The sequence below is a fragment of the Tasmannia lanceolata genome, unplaced genomic scaffold, assembly GCF_043159265.1.
Source record: "Tasmannia lanceolata isolate RefF3 unplaced genomic scaffold, GAP_Taslan_0.1 ptg000019l, whole genome shotgun sequence".
In the NCBI taxonomy this organism is placed as follows: domain Eukaryota; kingdom Viridiplantae; phylum Streptophyta; class Magnoliopsida; order Canellales; family Winteraceae; genus Tasmannia; species Tasmannia lanceolata.
Genome location: NW_027518696.1, coordinates 3,769,330 through 3,791,589, shown reverse-complemented (window position 1 = coordinate 3,791,589; position 22,260 = coordinate 3,769,330). Strand labels below are relative to the sequence as shown.

General features: G+C 38.7%; 1 protein-coding gene across 3 annotated transcripts; it reads right to left on the bottom strand.

The window, feature by feature from the left end:
• Window positions 1–1,652: 1,652 nt before the first annotated feature.
• Window positions 1,653–20,492, bottom strand: LOC143852714 (2-isopropylmalate synthase). 3 transcript variants are annotated; one of them, XM_077362277.1, is made up of 8 exons: window positions 20,275–20,492; window positions 18,968–19,371; window positions 12,336–12,929; window positions 8,318–9,562; window positions 8,111–8,217; window positions 5,490–6,243; window positions 3,317–3,621; window positions 1,653–2,324 (listed from the first exon to the last, which is right to left on the bottom strand). In XM_077362277.1, the coding sequence occupies exons 2-6, from the start codon at window positions 19,067–19,069 to the stop codon at window positions 5,901–5,903; spliced, it is 2,391 nt and encodes a 796-aa protein (XP_077218392.1). In that variant the 5' UTR covers window positions 19,070–19,371; window positions 20,275–20,492; the 3' UTR covers window positions 1,653–2,324; window positions 3,317–3,621; window positions 5,490–5,900. The 3 variants fall into 3 exon arrangements, with proteins under 3 accessions (XP_077218392.1, XP_077218391.1, XP_077218393.1); XM_077362276.1 differs by lacking the exon at window positions 3,317–3,621; XM_077362278.1 differs by lacking the exons at window positions 3,317–3,621; window positions 18,968–19,371 and having other exon boundaries at window positions 20,275–20,491.
• Between the last annotated feature and the right edge of the window lie 1,768 nt (window positions 20,493–22,260).

The window sequence follows — 22,260 nt, the reverse complement described above, 5'->3', positions numbered from 1 at the left end:
AAAATGTAAAGTCACACGTAGAAGGCCCAATCATATTAAATGTATAAGGCACATGCATTCCTCCCGTATCAGATTGACGGTCTGTATCAATCAATGGTGGGCCATATAAGTGCAACAAAAATGCACCTTCTTCTAAAGCATTCCTCCTACCGAACAAATCTGATAGGACACATCCGCAAGGTAGTGTGTCCCACCTTGGAATGATTCGGCTGTCCATTTGATAAGTCTTGCTTTGGGTCTCTTGTGGCCTTCACAGGAGATCTAAAGCAAGCCCTGTCAAATGGGCAGTTTAGATCGCCAGCATAGCTGACCTGATTTTGGGGCTATAGTAGATCCAAACCAAGCCATGTCAAGTGGATGGCTTAGATCAGTCTAACAAATAACTTATTATTGGCTCAGACAGATGAGCCTATGACCCTATCCAAAGTGAAATGACTACCTTAGCAAGACTCACAAATGCACAATAATACTTGATATTTTAGTACGGCCCACAAATTCATGGGATTATAGTAAAAATTGATTATTAAATCTCTAGGACTTCAAATTCATGTATTTGTTGATGACTGACGGGTGATTTCAATGTCTGCATGACTCTAAAAAGTCCCCGCTGGAGTCCCCAAAGTCACAAGTTTCCGCACATTAAAGTCCAAGTCCCCAAAGAGTCATGGACAATTCGGAGAAGTCCGCACATTAATGTCTGCACATTAAAATCCCGCGCGACAACATCTCTATGATGAGATTTTATATGGTGTAAGCTCGTACAATCATTTATTATTTTTCAAGAAGTAATATATGGGCTATGCCATAGGATGATCCAAACCATCCAATTTGATTGGCCAAAATGTAAAAGTACTTTACAGGCCACACCATAGATGATCCAAACCGTCCATTTGATGGGCAACAGCATAAATAGATTGTGGTCCAAAAATCATTTCCATAGGACGATCGCAACCCTCTGATCTAGAGAAGGTTCCATAATATGCAATTCCTCTATAGATCAGCGGGTTGGGATTATCCTATGGAAATGATTTTTGGGCCACAACCTACTTACATTTTGGCCCATCAAATAGACAGTTTGGATCATCCTACAGTGAGCATGTAAAAAAGTGAAAGAAAGGTGGTGGGATGGAAGTACCACCCTTGATAACTATTGTTATGCTTGGATTGATTCATGATTCATCAGTGAAATTGCCTGTAAACTACTATTTTTGGAGCTAGAATTAAAACACAATCTACAGCTTTAGGAACACCCAATTATTTAAAACAGATAGAGTTGCGAAAGAGGACCAAGGATGGGATGATGAGGACGTATTTGTACGCCCTCTTTCATCAGATAATTTCTCTGTCGAAGAGTGAAAAAAAAAAGCCCAGAAAAAAGAGAGGTTCATGATGTGTGAAATGATATTTACACCCCTTTTGATCAACAGGTACACCCAGCGCCACCGTACGTTGCAATCAAGCCCACTGGATTTTTCCGACAACAAGTACATTAGCCCCCCTTTCGTCATTGATACACTGACGCTGGGTGTCCCTGGTTATCAAAAGGGGCGTAAATAACACTTCCTTTTCAATTAGTCTATCTTCCACATTATGTTGAGAAATTCCACCCAAGTTCTCTCAGTCATGTTGTAAATGAACATCATGTTGGGAAGAAACACAACTCTCTATCCTCAATATTTGATGATTTTAACTATTCAGTAGAAAGATCAGTAATAAGCACAAAACAAGTTTCTTCTGGTCTCCTTCACGAAAAAATATATCCCACTTGCTTTCTCCAACTGAATGAAAATTGGCAGGTATAAACCAGAGTAGCTGCCTCCTATTTTTCTTCGGGTTGATTTGATCAGGAAGGGATTTTCGTAACAATAGGAGACAGACGACAAATCAGATATAGAGCACTAACACAGTCAATCCAGGGTGAATCCCATTGTGCATCTACTTCCGCTCATCGAAAGTCTACCTCCGACTGAATCAATATCTCTTTTTCCCATTGCTGCCACGGAGGGCGATGTTCCGCCTCTTTCTTAAACAGCTCTCGCTCATTCATTTCACTGAACCTGAACCCTTCCACCAAGAAGACAAGCGGAGCGACCAGTGTGATCAAGCGAGCTATCATGCTTTTTCTGGCTTCTGGCCTACACAGATCAGGTTGTTTTGTTTGGAGGGCGATCAATGGGAAAGGCTGTAAGTACCAATACATCTGATACAACATTGGTATAATCTACATTTAATTTTTCCTGTCCCAACTGTCCCGAGTTAGGTTTGAGTAGCACGGTAGCACCAATCATAACACGTAGGTCTCTTTGTGGCTCTTGAAGTAGATCCTGGAAAAAATTGACAAGCACAAGAACCATGTAAGCACTAAGCAGGGATCCACAGCACACCCTATAAAACACAATCTCATAGCTCAGTTTACAACCCAAAATTAACATGATCTATGGTTAGTCTTGACTCTAACAAACTCTAATTCAAGGTTTGATGAAAGAGTAGTTTGTTAACTTGTTGGATCTTGCAATGTGTGTGTACAGTGATAACAAACAGTTATGAAAGAGATAATATTGTAGCAAAGTAGGCCAGACAAAATAGAAAATAATACAACCACTAATTCCAGAATGAACACCAGAGCCAACTAAGCATCCAACACTGCATTTTAGGAGTCCTACAAAATGCTACAACATAAAGTTTTGGCAGAACATTGACAGATAATTGATTCTAATAAGCATTAAAAGGTCCCCTCCTAGCCAAGAGATCATATAAATGCTTAAAATTAACAAGCTCCTGTTCCACAATTGCATTTCAAAATTGCAGGTGACCATGGTATTGTAGTATATCCATTATTACACACAATAGTTGAGTTTTGTGGTAGTTCCTAACTCATGCTCACTCCTCTGATTTCAAATACATCTGGGAGTGAAAATTCTGTTGTCACTCCTCCGGTTTCAAATATTTCTTTGAGCACTGAATGGAAACTAGATTATTGTTGAGAATCATCATGTTGGAGTTTTTTCATCTACCACGAAGAAGAAGCACTTTTGAAGATACTAGACTACAAAGCAATGTGATACTAAAATAGGTTCACAAGAAGTTTAAAGCAATTCTAATGCAAGTTGTAAACTTGTAACGCATGTTGCTGTCCTGAAAACACTATTCATGTTTTCTCTGAATAGGGTCCAGCAAAACTAATTTAAACTTTACCAAAATATTAAATAAAAAACACTAACTGCACAAATCATTATAATAATCTTAACCAAACCATCCAAAAAAAAAAAATGGTCTTAGCCAATTTTTGTGACAAACGAAGGCCTGTTGGGCTCACCAATGGATGTCAAGATGACATTCCAGACACTTCAGGGCATCCAGGAAACTATTTATGAAATAATTTTTTGGCGCTCCTATTGATCCATAAACATATCAACTGTTAAGCCAGTTTTAGTTGCTGAAAAGACCTCATCCTCATGTTTACATCTTCGATTGGCAACAACTTATGGTAATTCAGCTTTCGAGTGTCATCTTTTAAAATACACAAGACTTTGATTGTAGACTTGTTCTTCCACTTTTTTTTTTCTGAACGGCCAAAAATTTCATATTTGTTTTACGAAGTTGCCCACAAGAGTGTCCACCCTGCATAGAGGCAAAACCGCAAAAGAGTAGTCGATAATGAGAAAAAATTTCCCACTGATACTACTCTAATCTTGAAAATGAATTTTGAAATAAACACATAAATATAAAGCTGTGTTCACAACAGAAAATGCGGAGCCAACAGTGTTGATGAATTTAAAATTAAAACAATGGTACAATTTAATAGAACCTTGTACACTAGGAACACTGTTAAAAGGGGTAATTAATAATTAATAAGGATATAAACAGCATACAGAAACGTTATAAGATGGTTCGAAATCGCATTATGTGTCTGCTATCTGGGACCATAACAATTTACATTCTAAAGGCCATTGTGGAAGTTAATCTGACATGTGTGTTTGTGTTTCAGATATAGTGGCAATTTAGTAATAAGTTGTCTGCTTTTTTCATTAATGACAATTATGCAATTCTTGATCATTAGTTAATATTAAGAGCAAACTCCACAAACTGGTGCAGTGACTTTTTCTATCTGAAATAATTTTCTCTCTTCTCTTCAACATGGTGTCAGAACATTGATTTAATTAAAACTAAAAGTTGAAGATTTAAACTCCATCACCAGCATCTGCTGTCCTTCCTTGTGTTCAAAGAGGAAAAAACCAGTTTCTGCGGAGCTCCCCCTTGTCCTCTCAACAGATTTGAGGATTGAGATCTGCTTGGTGTGATCTTTTGTAAGAGGGACTTGACAGATTTCTCAAGAGTTTTTTGTAATAATCTATGGTTTTTTCTTCAAAATGCCAATTTATTCTCCTTTTCTGATCAGATCTCACATTGGATGACTGTACGAGTTATTAGCGAATACGAAAAAAATAGACTTGATCCAAAATCTGACCTCTTGCAAATCAATTGTGAGGATGCTATTACCTTGTGTTCATCCGGATTCTTATGTTTCACCTTGTGGCGGGCCATATGTTTAGGAATAATTCCTAGCTGTTCCATATTTGTGGGAATATTATTAGCGAATATGTCGTCGAATATGTAGAGCATATATTTGGAAATGCAGATTTTCATTTCAGGTCTTGTGGAAAATCCGGGAGTAGAGATTATACAACCATTTGTTTAATGGGCTGAAGGAAAAAAACAGTTATAAATGGAGCTCCAACTCTTTGCACTATACCAACCAGGGGTTGAGTATAGATTATGAATTTTATACGGTGTAAGCCCTTATATTCCCTTATTTTTTTAAAAGTATTGTACGACCACATCATAGGATGATCCAAACCGTCCATAAGATGGAACACAAAGTAAATAGGTTGTTCCCCAAAAATCATTTCCATAGGATGATCTCAACCCTCCGATCTATGGAGAACTGCATATTATGGGAACCTCTATAGATCGGAGGGCTAGGATTATCCTGTGGAAATGATTTTCAGGAAACAACCTATTTACGTTGTGTTCCATCTTATGGACGGTTTGGATCATCCTATGATGTGGTCCTTAGTCCTTACAGTACCTTTTGAAAAATACGGGACTATAAGGGCTTACACCATATAAAATCTCATAGATTACAACCACTCTCTATACCAAAAACAATATTTGATGTACAAAAAAAGATTTTTACAAGTACTGATATATTAGAATATGAGTCGCATTCAAAGATTGCTGGTGACCCACAGACATTTGATGGTGTTCCACCTTTCTCCGAGGCAGCAACCAATATAAAAATTCCACCCCCTTTCAATCTGTGAATTTCCTAAATATAATATACATATATATAGCCATTCACTATGAAATTTCAAAGAAAGTCCTAACAGCCAGGTGACTGAATGGAAATAGAGGTTGGGAGAAAAAGGAGGCAAAAATACCTTGTGCTACAAAATCAATATAAGGAAAGATTAAATAGCAGTACTTACCCGTTCCTGTCGTAGGTGAGATATTCGTGTGTCACCCTTATGTAAAGCATCTGAATCTTCAGTAAGTATGGTGCAATTATAATAGGGCGGGGGGAATGGATCTTAGCTTTCTTGGATACTGAACTCATAACCCAACTCGAGATTTCAATATCCAATTTTTTTATAAAGTAAAACATCCCCGCTCTGTTTTACTTTTATCTGTAGTTGGGGCCAGAACACGAAAGGAGTTTGAAGATAAACCTTGGATGAGTTTAAACAATTCCTATCCCTGTGCCAAACTGCCCCTGAGAGTTCAGCTCTGTTGGAGTCCTTTACCACCCTGACTAAGCAAGCAGGCTTCACCTTTTATGACAAAACCATTTTGGAACCAAGCCAAGCCCATTTCAAACCACATTACTTTTGGTACAAGTCTCAGCTACTAGTTGTACCCTTAATAAGTTTCTTCCGTGACAACTTCTTACTTTCAAGGCGCACAACTGCTAATTTTTCACATTTCCACTTCCTGTAACTTTCTCGTTTCTTCAACCAACTGGAATAGTCCTTTCCGCGCTTGCACACTACGAAGTCAGCCAAATCTTCATAATCAGATGGTCTACTCTGGCAATGGTAATTGATAAATACTTCTCCATTACAGGTATCCTTCTCAATGCTGAGGTCAAGCTCCACCCCATCCTCAACAGACATGCTGTTTTGTGAAGCTTCCGGCTGACCATTTTGAGTTTTTTCTACTAAGTTGCCGACAAGAGGCTCCACCCTGCATACAAGTAACAGAGTAGTCAATATATAAGCAATTTTTGCCCATTGACACTAATCTAATATTGAAAATAAACTTCCCAAAAAACATTTAAACATAAAGCTGCATTCATAACAGGAACTGCAGAGCCCACAGTGATGATGAATTTAAAATTAAAACAATGGTAACATTTAATGGAACCTTGTACACTGGGCACAATGCGTTAAAGAAGGGTAATTAATATTGTTGTAAACAGTATCCAGAAACCTTAAGGGCCCGTTTGGATGCCGAGAAGCTTTTGATTTGGAATTCTCACATTTGCAGCTCTTTTTGCGTTGACATTTGGATCCCGATCAAATCCTTGAATTTCCAATTCAACGACTGACAATGAAAAAAAAAACAGATTTTCAAATAAGCTGTGGAAATAAGAAATTGGAAATCCACAGATCTGGCAGTTTCCTTCACCCACTTGGCTCCTCAACGTCTCCCCTGAAGCAGGAATTACCCCCTTCCCTCTCTGTCTCCCTCAACATGAGCTGGCAGATCTATTCATTTTGTACTGAAAACTCAATTCCAAATCCAAATACAAAATCTGAGGTTTCCAAATGGGCCCTAAAAGATTGGTTAGAATTCCTATTATATGCCCCCTATTAGCTTTAGTGGCAATTTAGCAATAACTTTTCTATTATTTTCATTAACGGCATCTATGTAATTCTTGATTGTTGAAGGCCGAACTCCACAAAGTAGTGGAGTCACTTTTTCTCTCTCAAATATTTTTCTCTCTCTTCGCCTTCTTTTCAACAAGGCATCAGAACTCCACAAAGTAGTGGAGCAGGCTCGATCCTTCCTTTCTCTTGTTTTCCCCTTTTGTTTGAAGAGAAAGAAACACCAAGGTGATCATCCAGCTGATGTCATCATTAGTAAGACCCCTCTAGTTTGTGTGGATCTCCCCTCTCAACAGATTTGAGGGTTGAGATTGGCCTAATCTGATCTTTTGAAAGAAGACTCACATAATTTTAGAGAGTTTTTCGTAACAATCTAGGGTTTTTTCTTCAAAATCCAGATTTGTTCTCCTTTTCAGATTAGATCTTGCATTGGGTGACTTGGTTAGATCTATTAGGAAATCCAAAAAAGAAAAACAGACTTTATGCAAAATCCAAACTGTTCCAAATTAATTGTGAGGATGCTCTACATTCATTGTGTTCATTGTGATTCTTATGTTTACCTTGTGGCTGTGCCTTATCTATAGGAATAATTCCTATTTATGCTGCATCTGTGGGAATATTCTTAGTGATTATGCCTTCAAATATGTCCAATGAATATTCAGAAATGCATAATTACAGTTTGAGTCTTATTGAGATTCCGTGAGTAGGAATTACAACCATTTGTTGAAAGGGGTAAATTTTATATAATGATCTTGGGCAGTGACACTATTTATTGATGGAAAAACAAAAACTTGGTTACATTAATGGCCTGATACCAAAAACAATTGTAAATGGAGTTCCAATTCTTTGCACTACCACAACAATTGGTGGACTACATACAGATTATAACCACTTTCTATAAATATTTGATGTAGAAAACATAGAGTTTTATAAGTAATAATATATTATCATATAACTTGCATGCAAAGAATTTCCATTGACACAGACACTTAATGGAGTTCCAATTTTCTCTGAGACAGCTACCAGTATTAAAATTTCATCCCCTTTGAATTGATGAATTGCCCAACTATATACTATGTATGTATCCTATAACGATGAAATTCCAAAGAAAACCCTAACAGCCAGGTGGCTGAATGGAAATTGAAGCTGAGAAAAAAAAAGCAACAATATCTGTGGCAATAAAATCAATATAACATAAGGAAAGACTCAATAGCATGACTTACCCCCTCCTGTCATGGTTCAGATATTTCTGTCTCCCACTTATGCAGGGCGTCTGAATCTTTTGTAAGGCAATTATTATGCTAGACCTTTGCCTTCGGCGGACCAGAACCTGCACAATTAGCCTCTAGGTTGTAAAATAAACATAGAAATGGACTCAATTAACAAAGTCACAAATTAAATGAAACAACAATAAAAAAAAAAACCCTCACCTTTGGGGTTTTAGCAAGAGGAGAATGAGAACAAGAAGATTCCTTTATACAATCAAGCAATGGCATCAATGAATCTAAATTGCCTTCTTCGAAGATGAAAAGATTCATCAGTGTCATCATCACAAAAATGCAGCCTTTCCATAAGAATTCTGGTCCTCTATCAAAACTAAATAGTAGCAAGCCTGCAAAATGTGTTAACATCACCTTGGTATCCTTATGCCTAGGCGGATATTGTTCCATAGCATCAAGTACAAGCTTCTGGATTGGATGATTTGCAATATATCGCCCAAAACAACTAATAATGCCAGTTATAAAGTCATATTCGCGACAAAGTGAATAATCTTTCAAAGTTTTTGAACCACCCAAACTCCCACTTTGCCTCATAAACCATATAATTTGCAACAGTGAACAACTCATTAACTGTAGTACAGCAGCCAACAGAAATACTTCTTGTTTTATTTCACCATTTTTAGGCAGTGCATTCACACCAATGTCCCTAGAAATCCCCACTACTATACAATTTAGAGCTGAAGAAATCACATCTCTGTATGACTCGTCTAGAACATATTGGTTTTCTTGAATGTATGCTATAGAGGAGCTCACAAGGTTGGATTTTTTTCCAGAGAACAAATCATGAGAACATGAATCAACCAACTTATGAATCTGTTGATTAATTCTATCGTATGTAGCAGGTTGAACATGAGATTCAAAATTTATATGGGACCCATTCTCCAATGTACATGGCTCCATAACCCAAAAACCTGACAGACTGTTGGCTCCAATAGGATGGTCGCCCAAACATAAAGTTGACATTTGCCCATTATACAGGCTGACTGATAATTCAAAAGCTGACATGCAGTTCTTCAACAATGCTGGATTTAATATTCTACTCCTAGGATCCTTGTAGATGCCAATGCATCTAGAAACCAATGAAACCAAATGTGCTTGGAGCAACTTCGGTGCAGTAAGTATGATAGGAGTGCCAAGTAATATCATAGCTGCGGGTAAGCTTAGCTCAGGAATCTTGAAATCCCTGCCATGGGACCAAAATAACGTGTGGGGGAATTCATTAAAGGCCCACCCATCAGAAACTGATAGAAGAAAATGAGCAGAAACCATCTCCGGCACAATAAAATTCTGACTGCCGTGACATATAAACAGCTTGCTCTTTGTTGGAGAAACATAATCTGTCCTTATTAAATGATTTGTCAATTGTTGATGTACCAATATCCCATCTGTGAAGACCTGAAGATAATGCCACTTGTTAGCCTAGACCAAAATAAAGAAACCATAAAAAATGTGAAAACCTGAAGATAATGGCACTTGCAACTTATAAGTTACTCATATAAAGCACTTTGGAAGTGAAGAAACCATAGAAAAATCCATGCTTGGTCAATCTAAAAAAGGAAAAACTAATTCATGTGTTGAACATTAAAGAGCACTAATATTCGAAAATTGAAAATTTATGAACTGAAAGGGATACACTTGTCCCGATCAACCAAACCACCCTGAGTGGCACATGTGCATACAATTTGCTGTTGTAGGGATTTTCATTCTGAAAGGGAAGGTTTCCTTCATGGTAGAGTTGTGCAACTTCGGTTAAAGCCCTTTCAAATATTCTTCATGCACTTTATGTTGATTTACAATATTCTCGTGGCAGTGTCAACTGTCGAGTGAATAGCATCGAATCAAACGGGGTTTCCTGAATGCATGGAAGAAGTGACAAAGGTTCACTTATTATATTGGGGAGAGAGGTTTGAAGGCCAATCATTGACGCAAGCTTAAGGGTAGGAAGTCTCAAAATACTCGGTAAAACTCTTCTTGTGAATAGTGCCGGAGGTTTAATGAGGAGTAATAGAGAGTTTTGGGCTAGCAAACTATGGGCTTTGTGTTAGCCGAATTTGTCACGCAAATGCTTTAATTGGATAGTCTTTGGAAAGATGTAAATTTTACCAACATATCCAAAAGTTCTTGTCACATTTTTAGAATCACCTGGCTACTGCTTTCATCACATTTAACATTATGGGAACACAACAACTTCCAAGAGGAATTGTGTATGCTAATGTCGTATGAACTGTCATGTTTTTCACACTGATACTGGTGTTGTGAAGAGAAAAATAATAAAAACTTCAATGGAGCTAGCTCAAAGGTGAATGTGTGCCCTACTAGCAAAACGGCAATGAAAGCAATAGATGGAGTAATTCCCAAGTTGTTTTGGGAATCAACTTTGCAGATACAGCAAAGGGAATTCAGCTTAGGAGTTCTTCACACAATGAGCATGACTGTCATTCTATCACATAATGGCCTGCTTAGTGAGGCGAATCAATTTGCAATGAAGTTGGATAATCCAAGAAGTGCTGGTGTTTTCCACTTTCAGTTCCAAGAGATCCTATGATCCACTTTTGTAGGATGAAAGATCAATTCATGGACGGATAGCAACAGAGAAATTCACTCAAACCTTTATGGTCATAGGCTTGAAAGTCGCCCTATTATTGATCAATTCGAGTCGCTCTCAAAAAAATCTTTTCTGGCACCTTTTTTACGAAAGAAATTCACTCAAACCTTTAGGCCACGTTTGGATACCCACAAGATTTAAATTTAGATTTCTCACATTTGCAGTTGAGATTTGGAACTGGATCAGATCCTTATATTTCCAAATCCAGATCCTTATATTTCCAAATCAGCTACATCAGTGAAAAAAAATCTGATTTTCAAATCTGTTCTGCAAGACATTATTTGGAAATCAATATTTGTGGCAATTACCTTCACCCTCGTTGCTCCTCGACCTTGCTGCAGCAGCAGCCCTCTCTGTAGCCCTCCCTCCCTCCCTCGTACAACATGAGCATGAGGATGGTTGATGTATTTTGTATCCAAAACTCAAATCCAAATCCAAATACAAAAACATGAGGTATCCAAACGTGGTCTTAAGGTCATAGGCTTGAAAGTCGCCCTATTATTGAACAATTTGAGTCTGGTCTCAAAGAATCTTTTCTAGCACCACTTTTACAAACTATACAAAGTCTAGGTGACATGGCATAAACTTCTGGAATTTACTCACAGCCTGAGGCCATCAGTGAAGCTTCACGCATCTAGCGAACCATGGACAAAAATGGCATATTGTTCTCTCTTGACTATTTTATTTCAGGCATTTTGGTTGGCTTTAATTGTCACACAACCAAATATCTGTTTGCATTTCGCATTGCTATGTTGTAAGAATCATAATTAAAGTATTGATAATTTTTGGGTTCCGGATTCACTACAGGAAGCATCTTTGGAATTTGGCACTCTGCTGGTTCAATAGGGAAAGGTATGGTTGTCATTTCTTCCATTTTATTTTTTTTTAATGGTTTGGTATGGTTGTCTATTAGTTAACTTATTTTAGCATTTTACTAGGGATTATAAGTACCAATACCACCTTGAAAGACTCTAAAGATGCTCATGCCAACGACGTGTCAAAGCTTGGCCAACCTAGCAGAGTAGGGGGTGATTTTATGGGGAAATAACTTTCCTATGCATACGCAAATATGTTTCAACTTCTTTGGCTTATAAAGAGAAAAACAAAATCAGAAAGCTCGTCCTCAATTTCAGAGGCCGTTCATTGAGAATTAGGTTCCAACCCTAACAGCTGAGCTAATGATGTTGAACGAAACTTGGGTTCGAATGGAAGACTTTTATAAGTTAAGGAAACCGTGTTAAAGCAGTGGACATTTGGAGACCATGTTCAATTTCCAAATAGGTTCATAGTGATTTGGTGAAGAAGCAAACTATAATTTTGGATTAGCATTAGTAAGTAACATCTAAAATATAGCCGAGAACCATAACCTACTAGAAACATTGAACTATACAATTCAAAAAAAATAATTTTGAACTAGTTCTCAACAAAAGATTGAATAGCACAATATATTTCCTTATTTATGAGGGAGGTGAGAACTACATCACTTCTCCGCGTTTTATGAATCTAGCACATTTTCAAGGCATGTTTGATAAAAATGACAGAAGTTAGAATCCTTGGAACTACCTCAAGTATTGAGCACAAGAAAGGAACTAGGGAACAAGCATGTCCAATAAAGCTCACAGAAGCAGCCGACTCCTCCAAAATAGAGGTGAGACCACCATCAAGATCATATGTGCATTCTTGAGAAACCGACCTCTTGAAGCTAATGATATTTTTGTTATTTCCTGCCATGTGGCCAGAAACATACAACATCAAATCTGGACAACATAATCTTTTGAGTATTGTTATGAGAATTTGGCATTTCTCGAAGACCACACTTTGGTCAAACTCTACCAACTTCAAAATAACTATACAACATCTTAACAGTAAGGCAAAATCTTCTGAAGCAACCAAGACATCCGAATGCTGGCCAGCTTGTTTATATGACATCATCTCAGGAACAAAGCCCATGCTGGAGAATAACTCTTCAGATTGCTTAGCCAGTTCTTTGTAAAGCATATCACAAAGATCGGAAATAGTTGTAAATTTTATTTTTATTGCAAACCAGTGGTTCCATATATCCATGGAAAGCGTATCTTCGAAGGTATAGTACGAGGAATCCAAAGACAATTGCAACAACAAGTGATATAAATGTCTCAAAGATGGTGCCTTTAGATCCTGAAAATTCAAAATAACTAAATCAAAAACATGTAAAAAGTTCTTCATGCAAGCCAATTTACATAAAACTGATAAATCATACTTAACAAAATCATACTTTTATAGTGTGCCAACACATTCAATAGAATTTCTTCAAGAATTAGATGGATTTTCAAAGATTGAAAACCAATACTTTAACAAACAATGCAGAGAGACATGTAAGCTGTGGAAAGTAACAATTTAGGTGCTGGCTGCTTTAGAACAAAATATTTAGAATTCATTCAAGGCACATGAAATACATAAACAGAACTACCATAAACTTAAAGCAGTGTTACAATTAATGCCATATATCTCCTCCTATTACCGTCGCCCCATAGGAGAGCCATTCATGTACTCAGATCTTAAGTTTCCTATTTGCAGTTATTTCAAACTGATCTGGCATATGGGTCAGTGAATATTCACATAGATCGAATTGAGTGAGACAACACGGACTTTGTACATTCATTCTATTATGAATCCACACTCCTCCTTGCAGTTATTAGTTAAGAAAGACGGAATGTGATGCATGCGTGTCACTACCAAGCATCGAACAACGTGATTGTCAAAGAAAAATATCATATTCCATAAATTGATGAGTTACTCGACGCACTCGAAGGGGCTCAATATTTTTCTTAGTTAGACCTACGCTTAGGATACCACCAGATTATTGTGCATGAAGCCGATATTCTAAAAACCTCCTTCATGACCCACGACGAATATTACAAATTTTTGGTGATGCCATTTGGATTAATGAATGTGCCATCCACCTTCCAAAGCCTAATGAACGATATATCACTCAAGGTCAAATCTATGCAAGTTCATTTTGGCATTCTTTTATGATGTTTGTCTATGAAAGGATCATTCACACCATCTTCGTGCGACCCTCACCCACCAGCGGGAGCAATGTTTAAGTGTCAAAAGATCCAAATGTAGCTTTGAAAAAGATTTGGCGGAGTATCTTGGCCACATTGTTTTCAAAGAAGGGGTGACAACAGACCCCTCAAAAGTCAATGCTATAGTCAGATACTAGACACCAAAAACAATCAAGGCTCTATGAGATTTTCTCAGTCAAAGTAGCTACTACAGCAAATTCCTCAAGGATTATGAAGAAATCAGTGCACCACTAACAGCCTTCAAATCCTATACCTATTCTTCCTATACCTATCAATTCCATTGGACCCAGAAATGATACATTGGAAGAATCTTTTTGGTCTTCCAATACAGTTCGAACTATCTATGGGGTATTAGGCATCAAAATTTGAATATTTGTAGATGAACAATAAAGGGTCACGGCGAGACGAGCCGTTTATCATTACGATAGGTGTCAAGTGGAAGTGCAGTGATGTATGCAGCTGAGGCATCCTAACAGACCGAGAGATTTGAACCTTGTTCCTACATGACCCGATCAATTCGATCAGGCACTCGCCATCTAAAAAATCCCTCAAATTGTATCTGACTAGATCAATCCAGAGATCATTTCGATTCCATTAGGAATGAGGATTTGGTATATCACACATTGATCAATCAAACAAAGATTCAGCAACTAAAAGAAAGATGTAACGATCATAATAGCGATTGTTACTCTTAGACCCACTATTCAGATAACTAGAATTCAGATAATTAGAAAAAGGACTTTCTAGTTCACTCAGAAAAGAACTATCATTGTCAATCTCAAAAATCTGTCTTTCTTTATCCATGGGCAATGAGTTTCGATGTATTGGGTGTATCTGTATTTATATTTCTTGACCCACTATTGGCCAAACCACCTGGGCACTGGGTCCGATGTAAGTAGGAACGCTTAGCCAAGCTTCATAATTGGAAAAACGGGCGCCATGGAAGTACATACCACTCAGCCAAAGAAAGATGATGGAGCAATGGGTCTGAAAAAGTATCTAAAAGGGTGAAATTGAGATATTTGCACCCTGTCGAAGTAATTGTGAAAGACCAAATCGGCCCGTTCCGCCATAAGTACCTCCATATTCTGTTGAGTAGGATTCGACAATAGGTTTGAGTCAGTGATTCGAAGACTTCCTTTCCCTCTACAGAGAGAGGATAGGCTGGTTCGCTTGAGGAGAATCTTTTCTATGATCAGACCCGAATCATGTCGTGCATGAACAGGCTCCGTAAGATCCAGTGGAATAAGTAATGTGGTCGCAGGATCGCGACCCTTTGTCCCGGCCATTGTAGCACGTGTGTCGCCCAAGGCATAAGGGGCATGATGACTTGACGTCGTCCTCACCTTCCTCCAGCTTATCACCGGCAGTCTGTTCAGGGTTCCAAATCTTCATATAGATAGATATAGGATCTATGGGGCAATTACTTAGAAGTACATTTTGTGCAACAACCCTTCCTATCTGATAGAAAAGGATCCCATGATCCTGAACCGATCTTACCTCGAATCGCAAATCCCAAGTTTGTCTACGATCGATTAGCTGATGTTTCAAAATTTAATGTTGGTTCATTGGAACCATATAAACCCATACCTGGAACTCCCATTAAGAGAAAAATAGAACCCCCCGCAGTGTACAAAATGAACTTTGTAGCTGAATAATTTTGAATCAGAGCTCTGGATCTTTGTTCATCCCTCATAGTAATAATATCTTGGGGTTTGCAGTGATAACTTGGGATATCTACTATACGGTCAAATAACATCAAAAGTGTTGGTTTCAGAAGATGGAATGTCTAATGTTTTTTCACCCGGAGAACTAATAGGATTGTTGCGAGCGGAACGAACAGGGCGTGCTTTGGAAGAAGCGATCTGTTACCGCACACGAATCGTTTACCTATAACTATTTAATATCCTTATGAAAAATCGATCACATCAGAGCATTTCCGTGGTCGAATCCACTTTGAATTTGATAAATGCATTGCTTGTGAAAAAAAAAATTGGAGTGGTGTGACTATGCCAGGCCTCTTAATCCCAGATTATAAATGCCATGTAATGCATCAATAGTTTTTTATTCTATATCCTTTTAGGAGGCCTCAATGACCATAGATCGAACCTATCCAATTTTTACAGTGCGCTGGTTGGCCGTTCACGGACTGGCTGTACCTACCGTTTCTTTTTTGGGGTCTCGGTAAAACAGATCAAACTGATTATTATCGAAATAATTCGAACTGTTTCAAAGACCCAACATGCATTTTTTTCAAAGACTCTTTCAACTGATTACATTATACTATTTCGAAAACCCAAAGACTCGATCGTATGGATATGTAAAATACAGGATTTCCAATCCTAGCAGGAAAAGGAGGGAAACGGATACTCAATTTAACATCGTCTCCACCCCGTAGGAACTACGAGATCACCCCAAGGACGCCTTCGGCATCCAGGGGTCACAGACTGACCATAGACCCTGTTCAATAAGTGGAACGCATTAGCTGTCCGCGGGTGGGGTATTAGTATATCTGACACATGATTTAAATGTGAAAATTGGATCCTGGTCGTGGATAGATCACCCAGGTTTGGGTCCATAAGCAGTGACAATTGCCCTATGAAGACTCGCTTTCGCTACGGCTCCGGTGGGTTCCCTTAACCAAGCCACTGCCTATGAGTCGCCGGCTCATTCTTCAACAGTGGGGTGCAGAGGCTAAAGAGCCCTTCAAAAGTGGTTACGTGAAGGAGGCAACATAAACTACATTGGTTCTTTCCTCCCAGACTTCATCATGATGTTTGTGTTAGAATGTGACGTCTCAGGAGAAGAAATTAGAGGAGTACTTATGCAGGAAGGTCGTTTGTTGGCATTCACGAGTAAGGTACTATCACAGTCACAGTTACTTCAAAAAATGTTCGTGTATGAGCAAGAGATTATGGGTGAATGATAAAGAGATTATGGGTAATCCATGCAATTTCAAAGTGGAGACCATACCTCATTGGTCGCTGTTTCTAAATACAGATGGACCATAAGGTCTAAAACATATCTTAGAGGAACATATTTCTTCTATGGAACAACAGAAGTGAGTTCCAAAATTGTTGGGGAACGACTATGCAATTATCTACCAGGATAAACTGGTAGCGAATGCATTGTCCCATATTTGAGAACATGCATGGACGGTAGTTATATGAATGCCACTTTGTAAAGATCCCGATTCCTGAAGCAATCGGGAAGGAATGGGATGAAGTTTGCCCAACACAGAATCTTATTCGGAGGCTACAATGAGATCCTATTGTTGTTCCCTGTTACACATGTGATGCAGTGGACCTCATTGTAGTGGCGGCCAATTCGGCTTGGAAGCCAATTATACTATAGGAGCTTTATTCTCCGCCCTCTACAGGTCATTCTGGGTTCCTTCGCACCTATAAACGCACCTCACGTGCTTTTTAGTTTTTATTGGAAGGGTGTGCAAGGGAGTTCAAGGGCTTCGGAGAACAATGTAAGGTGTGTTTGGGGGATAAGAGGGAAATGGTATCTAACCATGTCATTCTGTGTGCTATTTCCATTCATGTATTGCTTCATGGGTGAAAGGCCAAAAGCGTGGATACGATGGCTTCAATGGCAAGATGGTGGTGTATAACACCATCATCCATTCATCTACACAAAAAACACTACTCCATCTCGTATATAGACGCCTTCTACCTCTACAAGACTCTTACACCCGGTCTCCGGACATCCATCAGGTAGACTGTGATTCTGTGACCAAAGGGACCAAGATCGCATGTTGCAACTACTCAAGGAGATGCTACAAGGGGCCCGGGCTCTTATGAAACAACAAGCAAATAAGCACCGAACTAAAGGAGAATTTCATGTTGGTGACTGGGTATTCTTATGTCAGCAGCCCCATAGACAAGTATCAATCAATTTTCGTGCCTCAATAAGGCTCCATGATTTTACGGGCCATACAAAGTAGTGGAGCGCATTGGAACTGTCGCATATAGGCTAGAACTCCCTCTCATGTCCAAGATAGATCTGGTCTTCCATGTTTCCTGCTTAAAAAACTTAGTGGAGTAAGTTACTGCTCCGGGTAAATTGCCCGACGTTTCAACCAATGGAAAAGTTAAAAATCTTGGATCGAAGATTTGCCGAATGACATGATCAGGGAGTAAGTAGGATCTTGTAAAATGAGTAGACCTGCAAGGCTGCAAGTAAGGACGCCGCTCGGACAACCTTCTTGAGGACAAGGTTGAAATTAAGGGTGTTACGCTTGCCCATATAAGATCCATTCGTGGAGCCATTCACCGACCCAACTAATACGTGTCCCATTTACAATTATTTCTCAAATTATGATTTGCTATTTTATGTTACTTCCTCCTTTTGAATTGTAGATGGTGCATGGCTGTTAGAGGCAATCAATAATTCAATATTAAGCACCGCACAATAGAGGTCAGGTTCCTCAAACCATAGTTTTAAAACTCCCCGGCGTCATCGTGGTCTCCCCCGATTCAACTCCCTTTTACCTTGGCCGCGTTCCGCATTTTGCCATGCAGAGTCAACAAAAACTCCTTTGACTCTCCCGAATTATGACCATGCCAACCGAGTACTCGACCGTGTTGTGCCGAGTCAAATAGGATTTTCTTCGGCCGCATTCCGCGCCACAATCGCATTTTTAAACACAGTCTCGAACTAACCCTACTTTTATTCATTTATGTTCTTCTTCTTCCTTTACCTCCTATAAATAGAACCAGGCTCTATCACCTCCAAACAAAGTTATTCTAATATGCATAACACTTGTATATGGAATAATATGTGAACAACATACGATTGAAAGCATAGTATTTGAGTAGTCAAACAAAAATTCCTTTTAATTACATCGTTCCAATGAGAAAAACCCTAGGCATTAAATGATGAGGATATCATCCAGAATAGCCAAATTCACCTTGAACTCATGCAAGTATATCCCAATTTGACATTTTTTAAAAAAAAAGATGTCTCATATTAGTTCTGCTAGTGACACTGAATACATTATAATCGTAGTTTTCGGTCAATCGAGACCCTAAAAACTGTACTTTGGGCTCCGAAGAGATTAAAAAAAAAAATGTACATACAAAACCCTAATTGTTCCCGTAAAGAAGGTAAAAAAATTACCTTGGATTCTTTGCAGGCAGTTAGGGCATCTAACCCCTGGCAAGAAAGATCATGCGTTCCAAGAAACAGGGGATAAAGACTTCGCTCTTCCGAAGAATTCATCTCAGAGACAAAACCCTAGCTTTCAGAGAGGACGAGGGGGAAACCCTAGGTTCTAGAGAGAAAGATCTATAGTGCTCAGTTCTCTTGTCGGGAAAGGAAAGGAAAGGGAAGTGAAGGGTAGGAAACTGACGTGGCAGAAAGGAAAGTGAAGGAAAAGAAACCTGATAGAAAACCTGTCAGATGAGCATTTTGTTGCACAGAAACTTGACAGAAAGCTCACAGAAACTAACAGAAACTACATAAATATGCGTTTCGTAGCAGGGAAAATCAATAGAATGAAAAATTGACAGTAGGATGGTCACCTGCAAAAGAAGAAAAAAAACATGAATAACAAGAAAAAATCATATTTGTGGAACCCTAAATCCACCCAAAATCAAATAGATCAGGTGTTCAAATTGATAAAACCAATTGAGTATCAAATGAACTCAAACAAGTATCAAATAGACAGAGACTTGCATCAAACGGTTTTAAAACTTGGAAAAAAAAAAACCCACAAAATACTCAAGCTAATATGCTAAGCTAAAATACATGGAGAGTTCAGGGTGGAGTGTTTCTTTCATAGAACAAAAATTAGTCCAAGAAAAGCAACTAAAAAATACATGGGCCAACCAACAACAGGAAGACATTAGGAATACATGAAAAATACATGGAGAGATTTGCGAAAAAATACATGAAAAAAAAATACACTGATTTTGCAATAACCCCACAAATACAAATAACCAACTGATTTTATCATAACCCTACAAATAACCAATTATCACTACTATAAACTGATTGTAGCAACCCCAGCATCCAAAAAATGGAGAGGAACAATCAGAAATCCTAACTAAATACCCAAAAACATCAAATGGAGAACTAGAATAAGTTGATTTTGCAGAAACCCTTCAATCTGTTTTAGAAACCATAAAAATAAAAAATCAAATTTCTGATTTTAGGGTTTTATTGCTCACACCCATACTCGTTCAAAAAATCCGAAACGCTACAAAATCTGAAACCAAAACCCCAAAATCCGAAACCCTAAACCCTCAAAATATGTACATAAGAAGAAGGGGAGGGTTGAAAAGAGAAGAAGAAGAAGATATCTCGATCGAATCGACCGAATCAGAGAGAGATAGAGCGAGAAAGAGAGAGAGATAGAGAGAACCAGACAAGAGAGAAAGAGAACCAGACGAGAGATAAAGAGTGAGAGAAGGACAGAGTCTCACCGGAGAGGAAGGCCGGAGGCGACGAGGTGTAGCGGTGGCAAGGAAGGAAGACGAGAATGAGTTTTTGTCGAGGAAAACTAGGGCAAAAGACGGATTTCCGATAGTTGGGCTCGGAAATGAGTTTCCTTTCAATTACACGTATTTTTTTTCGTTTTCAACGTAGCTTAAAAAAGTTTCGCAGGAAAACAAGGAAACACGCTTTTTTTGGTTTTCCGCAGAAAATAAGAAACAAAGGAGAAATGAAATCAAAAGAACACAGCATAGGGGAAAACCCTCTGTAGATCTCGGAGGGTTGGGATCTCCCTATAGAAATTATCTAATTACGATGTAGCCCATCATATGGACGGTTTGGATCATCCTATAGTCTGGTCCACATGCTCAAATGTGGCTCAATATTCCAGCTTTCCAATCCGTGCTCAAATGTGGCTCAATATTTCTTTGAGAAAATTGTTAAAAAAATGCAAAGTTTAGGTGATATTGTCAAAAAATGGTACGTTTGTTTTTTTTTTCTAAGAGAGAGGCTGTGAGGTACGGTGGAGGAGAGATTAAGACTAAAATACCCCTCTTACCTCTTTTTTCCCTCCACTGTCTTGCACTTATCCCTATGCACCACATACCCCCTTCTTCTTCTTCCCTAAGCCTTCCACAAGCCTTCCAACATGAAACTCCATTGGCAACGTTTCCAAGCTCCATTGTCATTGTAGTTTTGAAAAGAAAAACTCCATTGCCAACGTTTCCAAGCTCCATTGCTATTGTAGTGTTGAAAAAAAAAACTCCATTTACAACGTGATAAAGCTCCATTGTCATTGTACTTTTGAAAAAAAACTCCATTTGCAACGTGATAAAGCTCCATTGCCATTGTAGTTTTGAAAAAAAAAACTCCATTGCCAACGTGATAAAGCTCCATTTTCTACTGGTTTCCGTTAGATTTCTGACGTTTATTTCGGACTTCCAACTTGGAAGTCCGAACCAGCCTTCAGATTTCTGACGGGAACCAGTAGATTTGCCATTTCTACTGGCTTCCATTCGGAAATCCGAAGATTGGTTCGGAAGTCCGAGTCTGAAGTCCAAACCAAAATGTGGTTCCCTAGTGGCTGTGAGGTATAAAATGTGATTCCCTAGTGGTTCCGGGGTATAAAACGTGGTTGCCTAGTGGTTCCAGGGTATAAGATGTGGTTCCCTAGTGGTTACGTGGTATAAGATGCTGTTCGCTAGTGGTTCTGTGGTATAAATGTTGTTCCCTAGTGGTTCCGGGGTATAAAATGTGCTTCCCTAGTAGTTCCGTGGTAGAAGATGTGGTTCCTCGGTAGTTCCAGGGTAGAAAATGTGGTTCCCTGTGGTTTCATGGTATAAGATGTGGTTCCCTAGTGGATCCGTGGTATAAGATGTGGTTCCCTAGTGGTTCCGTGGTATAAGATGTGGTTCTGTGGTATAAGATGTGGTTCCCTAGTGGTTACGGGGTATAAAATGTGGTTCCCTGGTGGTTCCGAGGTGAATGTAGTTTCCTAGTAGTTCCGGGGTATAAAATATTGTTCCCTAGTGGTTCCGGGATATAAAATGTGGTTCCCTAGTGGTTCTGTGGTATAAGATGTGGTTCCATAGTGGTTCGGGGGTATAAAATGTGGTTCTCTAGTGGTTCTATGGTATAAGATGTGGTTCTCTAGTGGTTCCGGGGTATAAGATGCGGTTCCCTAGTAGTTCTGGGGTATAAAATGTGGTTTCCTAGTAGTATAAATAGCAACCTTAAAAAACCTTGGATGGAGTTCCCACATTTTTTAAGCCTTGAGGAAGAGAAAGTTGTTAGTTAATGGCAAGCTTCAAAAACCTTGCATGGAGTTTCTCACTTTTTTATGCCTTGGAAGATGAAGGTAGTAGGTTAATGGCAACCTTCAAAAACCTTCCATGCCATGGAGTTTTCCACGTTTCATAAGCCTCGAGGGAGGAAGAAGAAGGGAGTAGGTAGTGCATAGGGATAAGTGCAAGAAA